The 16809-nt window shown below is 38.5% G+C and overlaps 1 protein-coding gene across 1 annotated transcript in view; it reads left to right on the plus strand.

Annotated features, from left to right (window-relative positions):
- DPP6 (dipeptidyl peptidase like 6) overlaps positions 1-16809 on the plus strand; it is a gene marked incomplete at both ends in the record, with an annotated part of 415156 nt that overhangs the window by 266785 nt on the left and 131562 nt on the right. The window contains 2 exons of the mRNA XM_084281883.1: positions 10289-10383; positions 13442-13516. Coding sequence (XP_084138009.1) covers positions 10289-10383; positions 13442-13516 — 170 coding nt within the window. The remainder of the gene's footprint in view (positions 1-10288; positions 10384-13441; positions 13517-16809) is intronic.

A 16809-nucleotide genomic window follows, 5' to 3' on the forward strand; every position in this document is an offset into this window, starting at 1 on the left:
TCACCTTTGTGATTCACTGTGGGGCTGTCTGTGGGAGCTGGACTGGTCACTGCAGGCAAACAGAATTGAGGTATTCCAGGAAAACTGTATACTTAGCTAGAATTAATTTAATTTCTTCATTGACAGTTAATTTAAAGCTGATTCATTTGGATGTCTAATTGGAAACTGCTTCTCCTGGTAGCTGTTCCCTTGCATTTGGAAGTCCATTCAGCTTCAGGTTGTGCTCCTTGCTAGGTCCTCTGCCAATATCACGTCCAGAGGTTCATTAACGGCCCGTCATAACTATTCAAGGTGTTTCCATGGGCTCTGTATCACAGTGCCCTCTTGTGACCAGCCCAAATTACGTAACCGCACACCGGTAACCGACGTGGGTAGGATGTTGTATTTAATGTCTTTCGTCGACTTTCAAAGGTCTGGCGTGAGTGTGACAGCTGCAGCTCTGTCGCCCTCTTTTTGCTCTTGGACTTCCGCATAGTTATAGAATGCTAGACACGTCTGAAATAAGGTGATGTAAAAGGGATCCTGCAATATTGCACTCAAGGAAAATCAAACATTTATCCAGAACTGTGCGCATAGTAAATTTGCTTGTTAATGCACAAAGATCTCCTTCAGATGGTACTGAAATTTCAGTGCTCTGTCTACAATAAAAACAAAAATAATAATAATAAAAAAAAAATAAATAAAAAGTGTTCTCTCTCTGTCATGGCCACTAACAAGTGTAATTGCGTTGGGTGCAAAGAGAAGGAGCCAAGGAATTGCATGGAGGAATTAAGAAAGCAAGCTGTGGGGTCACATTTTAATGAAAATTTATTCATGAATTCTTTTTTTTTTTTTTTCTTTCTCAGTGACAAATACATTATTACATTTATGTGTAACACTCACGGTTATATGCTCCCCTGTGTGAAGGGGACCTAAATGAAGCAGATAAGAGCTGGTGCTTTTGGCAGAGAAGAGAGGGGGTCACCAAGTGATGCTGCAGCTCCAAGGGGTGCATGGAGAAAGGCTGCCTGCACCCTGCTGGCAAGGTGGGGACAGTGGCTGTCACATCAGCTGGTAGCTATAGTGGCAATAGGTCTTGAGGTTTTATATTCCTGATAAAGTCAGTGCTTCAGCATCCCTCACATCACACAAGCTGGAATGAGTTGCTGTGTTTTATCCATTATTTGCACTTTGTTTTGCTGTTTAGATGCACAGTGAGATTATGAAAAATAGATAATAGATAAATGTGTTCTGGGACTATTTCCTTGGAAATTAGCTCTTTAGGGTTAAATGGCTTCTGGCCTATGCTGAAAGTGGGAAGTTTCAGGCAGGAAATCGAACTGATGGGTATAATCTGGAATCTCCAGCTGTCCAGTCTCAGTAACCTGGGGTCATTCTCATTTTTCCTGCTGTAACTCCTAGGGTTTGAAGAGCACTTGGTATGAGCACAACTGAACTGAAACAGAAAATGGCAGAGAATTTTTTAGGAAGATTCCTCTACTCTGGAATAGGCCAAAGCCAGTTCAGGGCACTGCAAAGTCCCCATGCTGTTGCCAGTGAAACAGGGCCAGCAGCAATGAGCTGCGTATTTTTGCTGTTGTTAGTTTGTTGGTAGGATTTTATTTATTTATTTAAGAGGAATGATTTGCCCTGAATGGAGTCAAAATGGATTTACTTAGAGGATTTCTCTCTCTCTCTCTTTTTTTTTTTTCCTGATTATAGTCTCTGTCTCCTTTTTCCATGCATGCATTAAAAAAGCAGATAGAGGATGGGAAGAGGAGCTATTTGAAGTTGAAATACATTCTTTGTTTCTTGTATGGACTTCAGTTTTTCATGCCTGTGCCACTGAGTCATGATCTCTACATACAGAGTTGCCAGATTGGGGCTCTTTGAAGCGAAGTTCAGTCTCGCAAATGAGGCACAGCTGCAGAATTGTACCCAGCTTCAAATTTGGGACTGAGATTTCAAAGGTGTTCACAGACAGGGTTTAGGGTTTAGTTCCTAGCCTTCTTTCAATGAGACTGAATAGACTGAATAAGCTTTTTTTTTTTTTCTTTTTTCTTTTTTCTTTTTTTTTTTCTTTTCCTCTTTTAGTTAGGGTCTTAAAAGGTTTGAGGTTAGTCAAAAAAAAAAAAAAAAAAAAAAAAAAAAGAGAGAGAAACAGAATGGTGTTATGGATTTTTGTAGTTTTAAAGTTTTAAGTTTTCCCAGGACTCAGCCTTCTTTGAGCTTTTGACAAGTTAATTTACAAGTCTGCTAGAGATGCACCTTGATATGGGAATATTTCTGAGCTATAACTGTGTTTTATTTTACTGGCACTACTGTAAAAGCAATATATTGGTGCACCAAGTACAACTGCATTGAAGTAATGAGCAATTAAAAACACTTCTTGCATAATAAAGCACATTCTCTCATGTTGCACTTACTTAATGTACCAATGCAGTGTGTTATACAGCATTTAGCTAAATTACAGTAAATCACCTGTTTCAAGTTTCCCTTTCTACTTCTCATGTTTAAAAAAAAAAAAAAAAAAAAGTGCTTGAAACAGTAAAAGGATAATGACCCATAATCCCAGGAAGATAAAAATGGGATTTCAGTTGTCTCCTGGAATTAAAGGCTGTAGCGATGTTGTTAAAGCCAAGCTGTTCTTCATCCCCTGTTGTTCCCTTGCATCAGCATCACAAAGAACAACAGGCTGTTGCTTATTTCTGCACTGTGGAGTAACAAGACTGAAGAAAAAGGAGTTGCTGGTGGAGAGCAGGTGGATAGAAGACAAAAAGTAGGGTGATAGGGGCTGTAGCGAGTTACACGTGCCTAGTGACTACAGGGGCCATCCCCAAGGCCCAGGGCTCGCTGAGGGTGGGATGAAGCTGTGGGTATGGAGATGGGGTTTTGTTGCCATTCACCACTCGTGCTCCTTCCCTCCCTTCTCTCTGTTCTTCCAAAGCCAGCTTACTGCAACACCAGGGGACAGGAGATGGGAAGCCACTTCTGAATTTTCTCTCTGGGAAGCAGCTCAGTATCAAAACAAGCTTGGTTTGTGCTTTGGGCAGGGAACTTCAGATACAGGTGTTATGAGTACATGCGATAAATATCAAATAGGTACACTGCAGCATGTCTTGAAAGAACCACAGATTGTAGTATTAAATGAGTCAGTACAACATTCTCCTTTTCTACCTGAATTTGGGATCGAGTCTGTCTGGACACCTGAATGAGCTGAATCTGCTGAGGATTGTCTGTGCTGTTATTTCCCATTAGATTCTCTGCTGTGAGGTTTTACAGCAGTGAGGGAGCATGCATGGCCCTACCATTTGCTGACTGCTTATTCCTGTGAATTTTTCAAGTGCAGGACCGAGGGTGACTCCGGGGGTCATGCAAGGCTGCTGGACTCCCGTTAGGCAGATCCTGCCCCAAGTGAGCCAGTCACCCTGCAGACCCACTAAATAAGTTACCATTTCATGAAAACAAAGGCAAGTAAATGTTTCTCTAAGCCTGGCTGTGCTTGTTGTTCTCCCCACTTATATCATGCTCAAGTCTTTTCCTTGTCTGGTATTTTTTCTTACCATTTGCTGCCTCTTTTTGTTGTTGTTGTTGTTTTCCTGACATTTTTTCTCTCCTCTATTTACCCTTTTCTGTAGTTTTTCTTCTTTGCTTCCATTATTTCCCCGAGCCCAAGGCTCTCTCTCTGAATGTAGGGGACTGCAGCTGGCAGGATTAAGGGTTTTTTTAAAGTCTTGGTGCCACACACAGCAGCCTGCTCACCTCTGCTTGCCCTTTTTCCTTCCCCTTGTCACACAGAAAACATTTTTTTTTCTAGGAAAGTCTAAACCTACACAATTTATTTGCCAAAACAAGATGCTCACATGAGCAGTTCAGATGTCTCTGCACCAAATATAAGCCTGTTGCTTTGCCTGGCACTTATGGGCTGCTTCATCCCCAGGTTTTGCCTCGTGGGTTGGTTTGTGGGTGGGAATGTGCCAGTCCCAGCAGCAAACACCCACCCCTGCCCAGCACTCGTCTGGGTGCTTGCTTTTGTTGTGATGCTGTTCCCGTGGTGATATAGCAAATTTCAACACAACCCAGCAGCCTCTCCCAAGCCTGCAAACACTGGCATCTCTACAAGCTGGCATTTTTCTTCCTGTGTACTGCAGGTCTGCTGTGGATGGTCTGGATTTGCTTTATGCAGCCAGACCCTCCTCTTTGGCCTTGGCATGTGTGTGCAAGGGGTGAAGGCTGTGGGACGCTCAAGCCCACCCATTCCTTTCCCTATTCTAATTTCCATCCTCAGTGTACTGGGTCTCACTGAGAAACTTTTAGGATGCTAAAAAATCATAACTTTTTCTTTTTCTTTTTTTTTAATTTCATTACCCCATCCTCATGAGTTTTTCTGAGTGAATGTGGTTAAAACACACAGCATTGCCAGCCTGAAAATACCACCTCAGTCTGAAAAAACAACAATATCACTGCTGCATGCCTCCTTCCTATTATCTTCTGCAGCCTGGTCTCTGCTGGGGTGCTGTGCCTGAACAACACCTGCCTGGAAGGGCTCTGAGAAACCCTTGGCTGGTGCAGGCATTTCAACAAGCACCTGCTGCCAAGCAGTGCCCCAGTGTCCTAAAGACTTCACTGCTCTGAGTCATTAGAAACCCCATGACAGCTTTTTTTTGGAAAAAGGGATGAAAACATTGGGCTCTTCACCTGTTTCCAGCTGCAGTAATTGGCCTCATTGGGTGGAACAGGATGCTCTATTTTCACTCACAAAACTCGGAGGACTCTTCCAGGTTTTCTAACCCCACTGAAAAGGGTGGAAAAATATCTTACTACAGCAGAAGGGGTGAGAAATGACTGAATAGTGCCTGGTCCTGTGGCAGTGACAGCCTTGTACATGGCCCATTGCAATGCCACCTCGTTTTCCACAGAGCATGCTACCCTTTGCCCTCTGGTCACAGAGTAATTAATTTGCCAGCCTCACTGGTCACGCCACCATCCAGAGGCTCATTTATCTGATACAGTTCGGAACAACTTCAGGACTTAGGTTTCTCTTATTCACCAATCTCCCTTAATCTTAGGGATTGAGAACAATAATTCCCCCGATGCTGACTTTCATCAGACTGAGACTCACTCAATTATCTTTCATGTCTGCTGATCTGAAGCCACAGCACTTGAGAAGTTGCCTTTTCCTCTAAGTCTGTAGCTCTAAATGACTGGAGCTCTCCTAACAACCCTGATATTGCCTTCTGTTTTTCAATAACTGTTCCTGCTATTTGCTGCACGTGAATTTTAGCACTTTTTTTTCCCCCTTATTTTTCTTTCATCAGTTGGTAAACTAATAGAAAATTACAATTTTATTAACAGCATGTTCTAGAGCTGGATTTAACTTCTTATTCCCCCCTACCCCAAGTCTTTTATCACAGAATTCTGCTTTCTGCTTTCCATAATCTCCGGCAAATGATGAAAATTGTCCTCAAAAGCAGACCTGCCTTGCTATTATCTTACAAACCAATCTATCTTCCCTAACAGTGTGTGCTTACAGACTCTCACAGGAGCTGTACAGTCATAAATTCTTGAGCATTGACGCCAATGCAAATCTGTGTTCCTGTAGCAGGGTGTAATTCCTTTGGCTTCCTTGCATCTGCCAGAATTCAAACTTACTCCTTCCAGAGGTAAAGTTGTCCATGAACATATTGTGCTCTGTGATGAGCTATTTAGTGTGATGCCCAGATTGCCTCATAGCAAGTGCTCCTCCAGCTCCTCTAACCATGGCAGTGGCTGATGATCCTGCCCCCTTTTAGATATCCATAATATGGCAGCACTGGATTAGGCATGATAAATAATTAGCCTTCCTATTTCCTTTAATATCCGTCAGTTTATCAATAGAAGAATTTTTGTCAATGAATTATTGTACTCCTTTTTTTTTTTTTTTTTAATATCATGGCAAATGATGCCTGATCTCTTGCTCTCTTGCTGGTGATCCAGTGTTTTGTTGGCTGCTTGGGCTGCCTTTGCATGTTGAGCTGATAACTCAGGGTTCCCAGATGGAACCTACCAAGTCCCATCACTAAGCCATGTCCCTCAGTGCCACATCCACATGTCTTTTAAATGCCTTCAGGGATGGGGACTCCACTGCTTCCCTGGGCAGCCCATTCCAATGCCTTACTACCCCCTCCATGAAGAAATTCTTCCCAACACCCAATCTAAGCTTCCCCTGGCACAACCTCAGGAAATTAATGCCAGTGTTTTGTCTGGTTTCACCCCAAAGGAGAGGCTGCACAAGCCCAGAAATAGCAGGGGACAGGAGCTCCTGGCTGCTCAGTTTGTTTTCTCTGCATTCACATTTCCTGCCTGAATTTAAAAAAGATGTTTACAAAGAAGCAAGGAAACTCTGACACTGCTAATACATCACTGGGCTTGGGTTTCCCAATTTCATTTATTTGCTTTATCTTTAAGAAAAAAAATTGCTGAAGCTCCCATTCCTCCACACTGACTGTACAGCACTGAGGCTGCTCCGTTATTTCTAGTAATCACTGCTTTCTGTAATCAGTCACTTTTGCAAGTGTGACTACGTGCCTGTGCCTACACTCTGGGCACATAATGTGTTCCACCAAGCAGACAATTTCCTGGAAGTTGAGAGAGGGGGAGGAGCTGGCGGGGTGAACTCTGCTGTTGAAGAAATCCATTATATAATGGAATAAATGGCTTTAAGCCTGAAAGTTACATTTTTCAGCATCATTTACACTGAACACCAGCCCCAAAGAAAGGCAGGTATAAAAAATGAGATGCAGTGATGACCTTTATCAGCTGTGGTGACAGCTATAAATCAGGCTGCAAATACTCATCAGCTTGCTGGACAGAATTCATTACAGACAGAGATTGCTGCACTGCTTTTTGTCTTTGATTGAGGTATGTCCCATTTAAATAAATGCTCCTTCACTGGAACAAATCACACATTTCAAAACAGAAGTCCAAGAATATTATTCATTGATTCATTTGAGGACTAAGACAACTTACAGACCAGCTAAACCTCAGAGTGTTTTGCCTGAAGTATAATGCAGATCAATTTGTTCTTTTTTTAAGCAGACCAATTTTCTGTTCATTAATTCAGATGCTGTGTTGATGGCTCGTATTGAATATAATAGCAAGATTTACTGCCCTAACGAATCAGTGCTGCTTCGTTTATCTTTCCCTATTCATATCAGAAGTACATGCAGCAGATTAGCACCTGATTTTAAGCTCATTACACTTTATGAAATAATGAAAAATTCTTTCACTGTCTACTTCTGACTATACAGAAACTTTTGTGTCTTGAAGTTTTGTACTTTATCAAAGTGTAATTTTTGCAATACATGCAAGCACGAGCATAGGGAGCAATAATAGTTTAGTATTAATGTCATTGTGAGCAGTAAAATAACTTTCATCAGTTCAGGTGATGTTCATGAAAGATCCATCAAGTATTAACAGGCCACAGACTCATAGTATTAATAATTTTTTTTTACCTGAGTGTTGAACTTTGAGTTAAGGGTGAACTTTCATTGTCAGTTTTTCCTGTAATTAGAAAACATTCTGAGAGGCTTGCAATTATCCAGATGCTTTGCTAGCTATGTTTAAAATGAGCTTTTTCTACTTAGAATTTAGAATGTAATTGGGAAAAACAAAACAAAACAAAAATGCTGACATGGGATGATTATTAAAGCAGTAATCTTTTTCAAAATACCTGATAATTAGGTAATATTCTGTCTCTTAGTTATTCATGTTTTCTGGAATATCTGAGAATAAAAATATAGACTGTATATTTTCCTCATACAACAAATGATGCTTCAGTGTTAATGGCTTAAGGATATGTATAAAAGGGAAATGTGTGTAGGGAGTGTTAAGACCTTTTATCACATCACTGCAAAATTGTTGGCACAAAGGTGTTTCTTCAGGACCTGGCGTAGAGGCTGGAGGTTGGAGCTGTAAATAAATTGTGCTGGACCAGACCCCAGACATCGTCTGTTCTGGTGTCTGTGCATGAACAAATGCTTAGCAAAGATTTAAAAAGTTAGCACATTTCTCAAGATGATAGTTTGGGATATTCTTCTGGTGACCAGCAATTGCTGGTTAAAAGACTTTCTAAAAAGTGTCTCCCCCCACGACCCATATTCTTTTCTGCGTTTTTCTTCCAATTTTATAGTTCTTGTTTGGACACCCACTGTACTCGGGGACTGTGGATTCCACACCTTGCTATGTGTGAAGTAAGCCCTTTTCTTTGTGTTGAACCTGCCACTGGCTGGCATTATTTAATGCCTCCTAATATTTATTTTGGAAGAGGCAAGGAACAAGCACTCATTATTTATCTTTGCTGTGCTGCTTATGACTTTTTGGACTTCTGTCCTAGTTCTGTTCAATCAGTACTTTTCTAGGTTGAAAAAAATCTTTGTTTAGTCATAAATCATATGAAGCACTATTTTAAAGTCCTGAATATAATCAAGAATGCTTATGAAAATGCCATGCCCTTGAACAACACCACAGAACTAATGACAAAAATTTAATACTGTCATATCTGAACAAGAGCTCTCTTCATTACTCTGGTCTCAAATGCAAGTCTTAATCTAATTCAGATCCTGCAGTTTTTATTCAGTGCTAAAGATATTGATAAAATTTATGCCATAATTAAAAGGAAGAGATGCTTTAAGAACTTTGCCCATGACTCTGAAGTGCTGCTGAGGTGATTTTAAGTCTCAGAGTTTGTTATTTGGAGAGTATCATCCATATTGCATCAACAATTTAGCCTTGAAGAATCTGCTTCACCTCACTCTCAGAAGTGATTTTTTTTCTTCTTGATTTTAGTTGTAAACCAGTGACATGAAAGAGATGACTGTTTTATTATTAATAATATATACAGTATAAAAACTTTTCATCTGCACATTTGAAGTATTTTACAAAGATGGTTAACAACTGTGATGAGGATGGTCATCTCCTGTCTGAAAAAAAAAAAAAAAAGAGACTAAAACATGGGTAAGGAGGGAACATGCTAAAGTTTTAGAAGAACAGGGTCTGTGGACCCAATGTTGTCCTCAGTGGGTTTCCTCAGGATGAGCAGTGGCCAGCTGCTTGAGGTTACAGCGAGCTGGGTCTGTGCTTGTATGAATCTTGTAGGATTTAGACCCACCTTTGACTCATGCCAGGACAACCCATGGTTTATTTTAATCATTCATGTGTCTGTAACTCTCATGGGATACACCATGACTGTCATTTTCAGGTAGTCACAGTGAGGGTAGTCAATGAAGAATTGTTTCCCTAACTGAAACCAGAAGCAGAAGTTGGGTAGAATCCATCAGTTCTCTAACTTAGTCAGGTTGTAAAAAAAACAAACAAACAAACAAAAAAAAAAAAACTGGTAAGCCTACTCCTGTGTCAAGAAACAGTGCTGAATCTTTTAATGGCAGTGTGCTTGTGACTTTGGTTTTATCTTTTATCTGGGGGGCAGTGCATGCAAGCACTGATCAGACTCAAACTTCAGTTTATGACATCTGACAAAGTCACAGCCCTCTACTGTTGTAGCTTTTTTTCATCCTGAACCTTTGACCTGCCACCCAACTCTCATTTGGAGTCTCTTTCATGCATCTGTCCCAGCTTTTCTCACAAGTAGGTTTTGAGCTTCGAGTGCTGGAGGCTCTCTCCTGCCTGTGCAACACCTGCTGCAGGGCATTCTTGTCTTTGCCCAGATGTCATGAGTGTTGAGATAACCCAAAATGCAGTGTGGGCAAGGTGATTTGTCTTGTTGCATGTGGAAATTGCAATTTCTACTCATGCATCTCCTTCTGCTATTAGTAAGCAGAACAAATGGCAGAGTTGGAAGATCTGTTCAATATAAGGTATATCTGTTCAACATAACATTTGCTGTGTTAATAGAGGAGTTGCCTTTCACTTTCAGGGACTTCCTAGGGAACTGGCCTAATAAACTTCCACTGAGATTAAGGATCTCAGAAACCCTTAAGTGTTAGGATTTTTTTCTTACCTTGATTTATCTGCACTAACAGTAGAATTGTCTGTGAATTCACGGTTAAAACAGAGCACCCGCTTGCATTCAGCTCTGGTAAAGTGTGGCAGATGAAATAGGTGACAAGCTCTAACCATGTTGTTTGATGACTACCCTGGAAGCCACCTTAATGTTACAGAAATGGCTGCATTAAAAATAAAAATAAATAAAAAATCTGTGTTCTTTACAGGAAGTCTCCCAGCAGTTCTTTTGGTTCAACTCCATTGTCAGGTTCTACATAAACAGACAATTTCAGACTTCTTTAATGATCTTTTCTTTTCCTCCTTGCAGATAATGAATTCATTTATAGAAACCAGAATGGCACAGTGATTCTGAGGAATGTTGAAACTAACAATTCAACAGTATTAATAGAAAACAAAAAAATTGTAAGTATTTCCTATAATGAGTAGCAGAATTTCAGTTTTCTTTCAGTTGGATCAATAAAGCAGAAAATGACTTAGGTTTCGACTTCATGTATTGTCAAGGAGAAGCAATACGCTGGTAATGCTATGGGCTAAGCAACAAGAGATAACTTGAAATTCAACTCCAGTTCTCATTATTATTTTGCAATCTCAGTTTCTTTCATACTACTGGGAAGTATCATATAGATATTTGAAGCTAGTCTTGCATATCATGTAATTGAAAGATATGTAATCCTTGTCTTTGCACGCCTAATACAAAAGACAATTTATATATTTACTGTCAGTTGGTAGTATTCTCCACATTTCTCTATGCAAACACTTATTTCTTTAACATGTGAGTTTGATAGTTTTTCTTTCCTGATGTTTGAAATATGATTTCAATGTTGCTAAAGAATACTGTTAATGAATTGTAGTGGTTTGTATATGATAAGAACTCCCAGGAATTTACTGGGGAAAGAAAATAGTAAGTTGTTACCAAAATGAATGAAAAGAAAATAAAATCACAACTACTATTACAGGGTATTACTTATAATAATGAAAGTTTTCTGATGCATTGTTTTGTTGTTGTTGTTTTGTTTTTCTTTTTTTTTTTCTTTGTAGCCAATTAAACCAGCTTTTTGTAAGAAGAAAAAACATTAAATATAAGAGTGTTTTCAATATTTAATTTAAAAAATGATTTCTGAGATAAAATAAACTTATGGTTGCTCCAACAATGAAATATAAATCTTGTCCTGGTAAAATTGCTGCTAATGCAGTGCCCGCTTAAGGTTTTGGTCAACTTGAGAGTTAGTTTGTTTGTTGTTGTGTGTTGTTGTTTTCTGCTTTTTGTTTGTTTGTTTGTTTGTTAATTTGTTTGGTTTTCTTTTGTAGGGTTTTTGTTGTTGTTGTCATTTTGTTTTGTTTTTTGTTTGTTTGTTTGTTTGTTTCATGCAGTATCTTTACAAAACTCCAAAAGTAGGGAATGGCTAATGTGTTTATAGTAACAACCCAAGAACTGCAGAAAACAGCTTTAGAAACAGTAGACCTGACTTAATTTCAAAAAAAAAAAAAATTAATTTTAAAAAATAAAAAATCTCTAAGAAAACTTAAAACAAGATTCCAGGTTGACTTTATTTTGCAGTTAAATTGAGTATGCAACTCATACAAAACTAGAGTACAGTATTTGTCTTATATACATATATATATATATCTTTTATACATATATCTTTTTTAATGAGACAAGGAATTCCTCACTGAATTATTACTGCAAGACCCAACCTTAAACTTCACATGCTGCCATTTAACTTTCATCCTTTGCTACATCACACAAGCAATCTTTTGGTTTTTGTTTGTGTGTTTGTTGGTTTACCAGAGCATAACCTATCTCCTTTCAACTCTACTGTTCTTGTTTTGATTTTTTTTTCTTTGTGACTGTGTCAACCTAAAGAGGCATGACTTGAAGCACCATTAACCTAGGGCCAGTAAGGCCAGTGAAGCTGAGTGTTGAAAAATATATCTTCCCTTCATAGATATATAACGAGTCAGTTTCATGTATATATATAACTAGTCAGTGTTATATATTGGCTTGAACCAATCTTGATCTTGACCTGTGGATCTCTCACTTTCCCTGGTTTCACATAATGATTATTCTTATATCTGTTGTGTATAATATTTTCTCTGAGAAGAGTGTTTTCACCACACTATTGGTAAAGGAACAGTCTGGCATCCATTAATGTCAAGGTCTATTCAAGTCAGGCTAATTCTATTTGTTTATTCCCCTGGTCTTTATTTTTTGCCATTCATAAGAAAAGCACAGTGTTATGAGACGATTCTATATATCCTTGCCATGACCTCCTTGCTGCCTGATCTACACTTGCTCCTTTGTCATCTGGATAAATAAATCTGCAGAACATCACCTTCATGTTCACCCAAAAAGCCCCAGTACAGGAGCTAGCATTACACCTCATTCAGTCACTTTCCCTTTGTCCTCTTCCTTCCCACTCATGGATCAGCATAACTTCTGCCATCTTGGAATATTTTCCTTTCTTCATGTCGGTAACATATCAGAAAACAAAAACTGCCTTCATGCTGACATCTCTCCATCCTGAACCATGGTGACCTCTCTGTCCCCTCTACCTTTGGGTATTGTCCTACTTCATACCACGTCCAGCCCTGCTGAATATCAAGAGGTCTCTCTTCATGGGATCCTGATCCCTGAAGTCCAAATTCTCCTTCCCATTCTGCAACCAGAGAACCTCTCAGTGACTTGCATCCAGTTTGTTAGGTGAGGGGATAAGGCTTAACAGGCAGTGGATGAGTGGTGTGTCGGTGGCACCTCTCTTTGACATTGGTGACACATATATTGGCACTGTGTATTAACGAAGACTGGAAAGGAAAAGGATGTCTGCACTATACAAATAATAAATATGGCAGAGAAAATGAAATTTCTGACAAGTCTGAGACATTTTGTCATCTTTTCTTGATAGCAAGACTCACAGTACAGTTTTTTGCAGAACCCAGATCAGGGTGCACCAGGAAAGCTGATCACCACAGCATCCCAAAGACTTTCTTGACTGGTAAAAATAGGATAGGATTCCACAGGGTCTTAACTGGTACAGGCAATGGTGTCTCTTTACTAATAATTTGCTCCAGCAGGTATTTACTATTTGTTACCTCCAGCTCTTTGGCCAGTGACTGCAGGGAATGAGAAAGAATGAATAAGTAGTTATCACAATTTCCCACTACTGCTGCCTACCAAACAGCGTGCAACATATTTGTAAGGAAAATTCTGCCTGAGCTAGCTGCCTGGTCTGGGGCACAGTGCAGTTATACCTTTTCTTATGGGAGCATATATTTGCCCAAATAATATTTCTGGTTTTTTGAAAAGAGATGCAAAATGTTAGTTTTCAAGACACTTAGAATGACAATATTCTTCATCTTTAGAAAGATGGTCATAATAATTAGTTCTAGATGTTATTTAAAATGGTATAAAGTTGAAAATGGATTAAAAAATATTAATTTTAATATCTGATTTATTTTCTAGGTCTCCTTAAAGGCTATTCGATATGAAGTGTCACCTGACCGGGAATATGCACTTTTTGCTTTTAATGTTGAACCAGTAAGTAAATAGATTTGATTTCAAAATACACAACTAGTGGTGGACTCTTTTTTTTTCTTTTTCTTTTTCTTTTTTTTTTTCTTTTTCTTTTTCTTTTTTTTTTTCTTTTTCTTTTTCTTTTTCTTTTTCTTTTTCTTTTTCTTTTTCTTTTTCTTTTTCTTTTTCTTTTTCTTTTTCTTTTTCTTTTTCTTTTTCTTTTTCTTTTTCTTTTTCTTTTTCTTTTTCTTTTTCTTTTTCTTTTTTTTTTCCAGTTCTATACCAATAAGATAATATTTTAAATTATTTGCTTCCAATGAAACAAAGAAAGAAAACCCCTCACTTGGATATTCTGAAAGCATGTCACACTGCCATCTAGTAGAGAAGAAAGGTATAAATTACAGCATAGAGGAAACAGTGTCATTGACAGAATTTTATAGGCTTTGGGAGGGGGATGTAAGGACATGTCTTTGCTACAAGGTTTTCTATTCCTCTTCTGTGTAATTTTTTTTCCATGGTGCCTTTTTCAGTCATACTATAAATTTCTTCCCAAGAACAAAAAGCAACTGTCAGTGTCTCCCACAACTGAAATAATACATTAATTATGGTGTCACTATTCCCAGTGCTGCAGTTAGGGTTGAGCTATCACTTTCATTATAAATCCTTTTCTTCAGAGGTTTTGGTATAAATCATTTGTAAGAAATCACCATTGGATTACTTCTAAGTTTTAGATTAGGGTGATTTTTTTTACCAAACTTCAAAAGAGAAAAGTGTAACCAGTCATTTTTAAATGACTAAAGAACCAGACACAAGGGAAGCAGATCTTGGGCATGAATATTATTTACTTTCTTTTAAATTCTGCTGGTATAGGATCTGAAAAATTTGAATGATGGCTATGCTGTACTACTTGGATTAACTATAAACCCCATACATTTTGTTCCATAATTTAGGATTGCACCAATTCCTCAAAATGAAAATAATTAATTTACTAGCAACTGCAAGTCTTTTTCCATACAATAAATCTAGTTTGGGCTGCTAACCAAGAGAAATTTTTGGTCCTTGAGGTAAGAGAGGTTGTGGCTCTGTTGCTCATCTGATTTCTGTACTGTCATCTTTGGAGTTATTCCTGACTCACAGTGCAAAAGTCAGGAGAACCATGCCTGCTGCTAGAAAAAGGTCAGATAAAACTGTGTTGGAAACTTTAGGGATAATTCATAAAGGCATTTGTTTGGGAGATCCTTGCTGGTGCAATTTCACTTCCCCAAAGATTAGCAGATTTCTGGAAAGAGTTGGATGTGGAAATATTAAATTAAGTCTAAATACCTCAACCTTTTTCCACTACTAGGGATTTTGCAGCCCAGACTTCACTCTTAACATGCAGAGAAATGCCTGAGGCAGGCAGGGGAGGAGGTGGAGGATAGGAATGGAAAGGGCTGGATGCATTTCTTCCACATGTCCCTCACCACATCTCAGTGCTTTCAAATTCATGTTTATGGGATACAGGCAAAACATGGGGTTTGTAGTGCTGAAGGTTCCAAGGAGGAGGGGAGAGAAGCAGCACACAGCTGCCTGTTGCTACTTTCCCCACACCAACTCTTCCTCCAGAAAGGAAAACCCAAGGTGGCAAGCTGGAAATAGAACCTCTGGGAATATTTCAGGACACGACTAGATGCATATTCAGTGTAAGAGAGCACTGCAGATTGCTCAAAGGTTCATATATAAGATTATGATATCAAGAGTTCCTGAAATGGTTTTCTGAAACAAAACTAAACTTAAAAAAAGTCATTTTTTTATTATTTTTTTTTTCTTTAAGATCCATGTTCATATAAACTTTGTTTTTGAAAAAAAAAAAAAAGTATACTAATAGAGTGATAGTAAGATTCACTCCTGAGTATTGCATCCTTAAGCCATGCTGGGTAGCATTTTGTCTATTAAAGTTGCAATAACTGCTAAATTACATATTAAGCTCTCTTCTCCCTTGATATACAGACTGTGGCTACAAGTAATTGAGCATTAGTTAGTTTTTTATATTTTCTATCTTTGAAACTGTATTTTTGGCCAAAATTCAAATTACACTGTTTTCAGCAATGCAAGAAATTGATTAGCAAAGCCTTGGGCAGTTGTCCTTGTATCAAAGTCAAAAGGAAATTTCAGGAAATAAGTTGTCAAAGGATGTTTGAATTAAAGTTTAATTCTACACATACTGTCAAAAAAGAAATTTCTTGAACCTATTGTGTATGTTTTTTTTAGAGGTGTCAGAATGCATTGCTTTATTTTTTGCCATTTAAAGGTGTAATGTGCTACCTTTTAAATGTTTGTGTGTATAAATGTTTTCATTATTTTTCCACAATACATTTGTGCTGCATTTACATATGTGTATGGTATCTTAATATATATCATATAAGGTAATCACTTATCTGAATTATAATGTAAATAGATTCAGTCTCCATTCTTAATACCTGTTAGGAGTAAAAATCAAAATAGAAAAGCATCGCATGTCACTAAAATGAGGGGAATTATTTTTAAGAAAAACACTACAAAAAAAGTAATTTTCTGGAAGTAATGGCTTCCTGGTAACATTTTGCTGTTTATTTGCATAGGAACATCTCTGCTCAGTGTTGGGTCTGGGTGAAGGCATTGATGCACACATTGCAATAATACAGCCCTGAACATGCAGATACGTTCTGCAAAGATATTGAGGCAACTGATGTGTGTTTTCCTGTTGTATCACTTCATCACCTTGGAGAATGATGAATTAAAGTGTGCTCCTTATATATATTTCTCCCATGAAGGCTGGCAGGCAGCTGTGGGGCTGCTGTGGGTGCAGCATGGCCAGTCAGGCTGCCAGCTTTCCTTCTAAACTCATTTTTGTAGTGCTTGTATTTCCAGAACTTTAATCTTTCAGCCAGCAATATTCTGTGTAAGCCTTGTGCTAATAGGGAGATTTTCCCACCTTAACCACAGAAGACATGTTGTTTATGTTTTTTGTTTGTTTGTTTGTTTTTCCCCTCTGGAAAGGTCATAGGGAAGATGCCAGGCTTCTTTGTCTTTAAAATATTTTTTGTAACTTTTCTGTTGTTTGCCTGTTTTTATTTCCTCACACGAAAAAAAAGCTCCAGCCTGCAAGTGAAACAGGGTGAAGTTCTGGGAAAGAACTGGGGGATAAATGACCCTATAGGGAAACTTCAATTTCATATTGTCCTATCGTCCTTCACTGAAACATGCATATAGACCTCTCACCCTCAGACCTCAATAACCCCAAAACTTAGGGAAATCAGGGTTCAGCCACAGCTGACTTTCTATCACTTGGAGAGTCG

This window comes from Netta rufina (genome assembly GCF_964035555.1).
Source record: "Netta rufina genome assembly, chromosome: 2".
Lineage (NCBI taxonomy): Eukaryota > Metazoa > Chordata > Aves > Anseriformes > Anatidae > Netta > Netta rufina.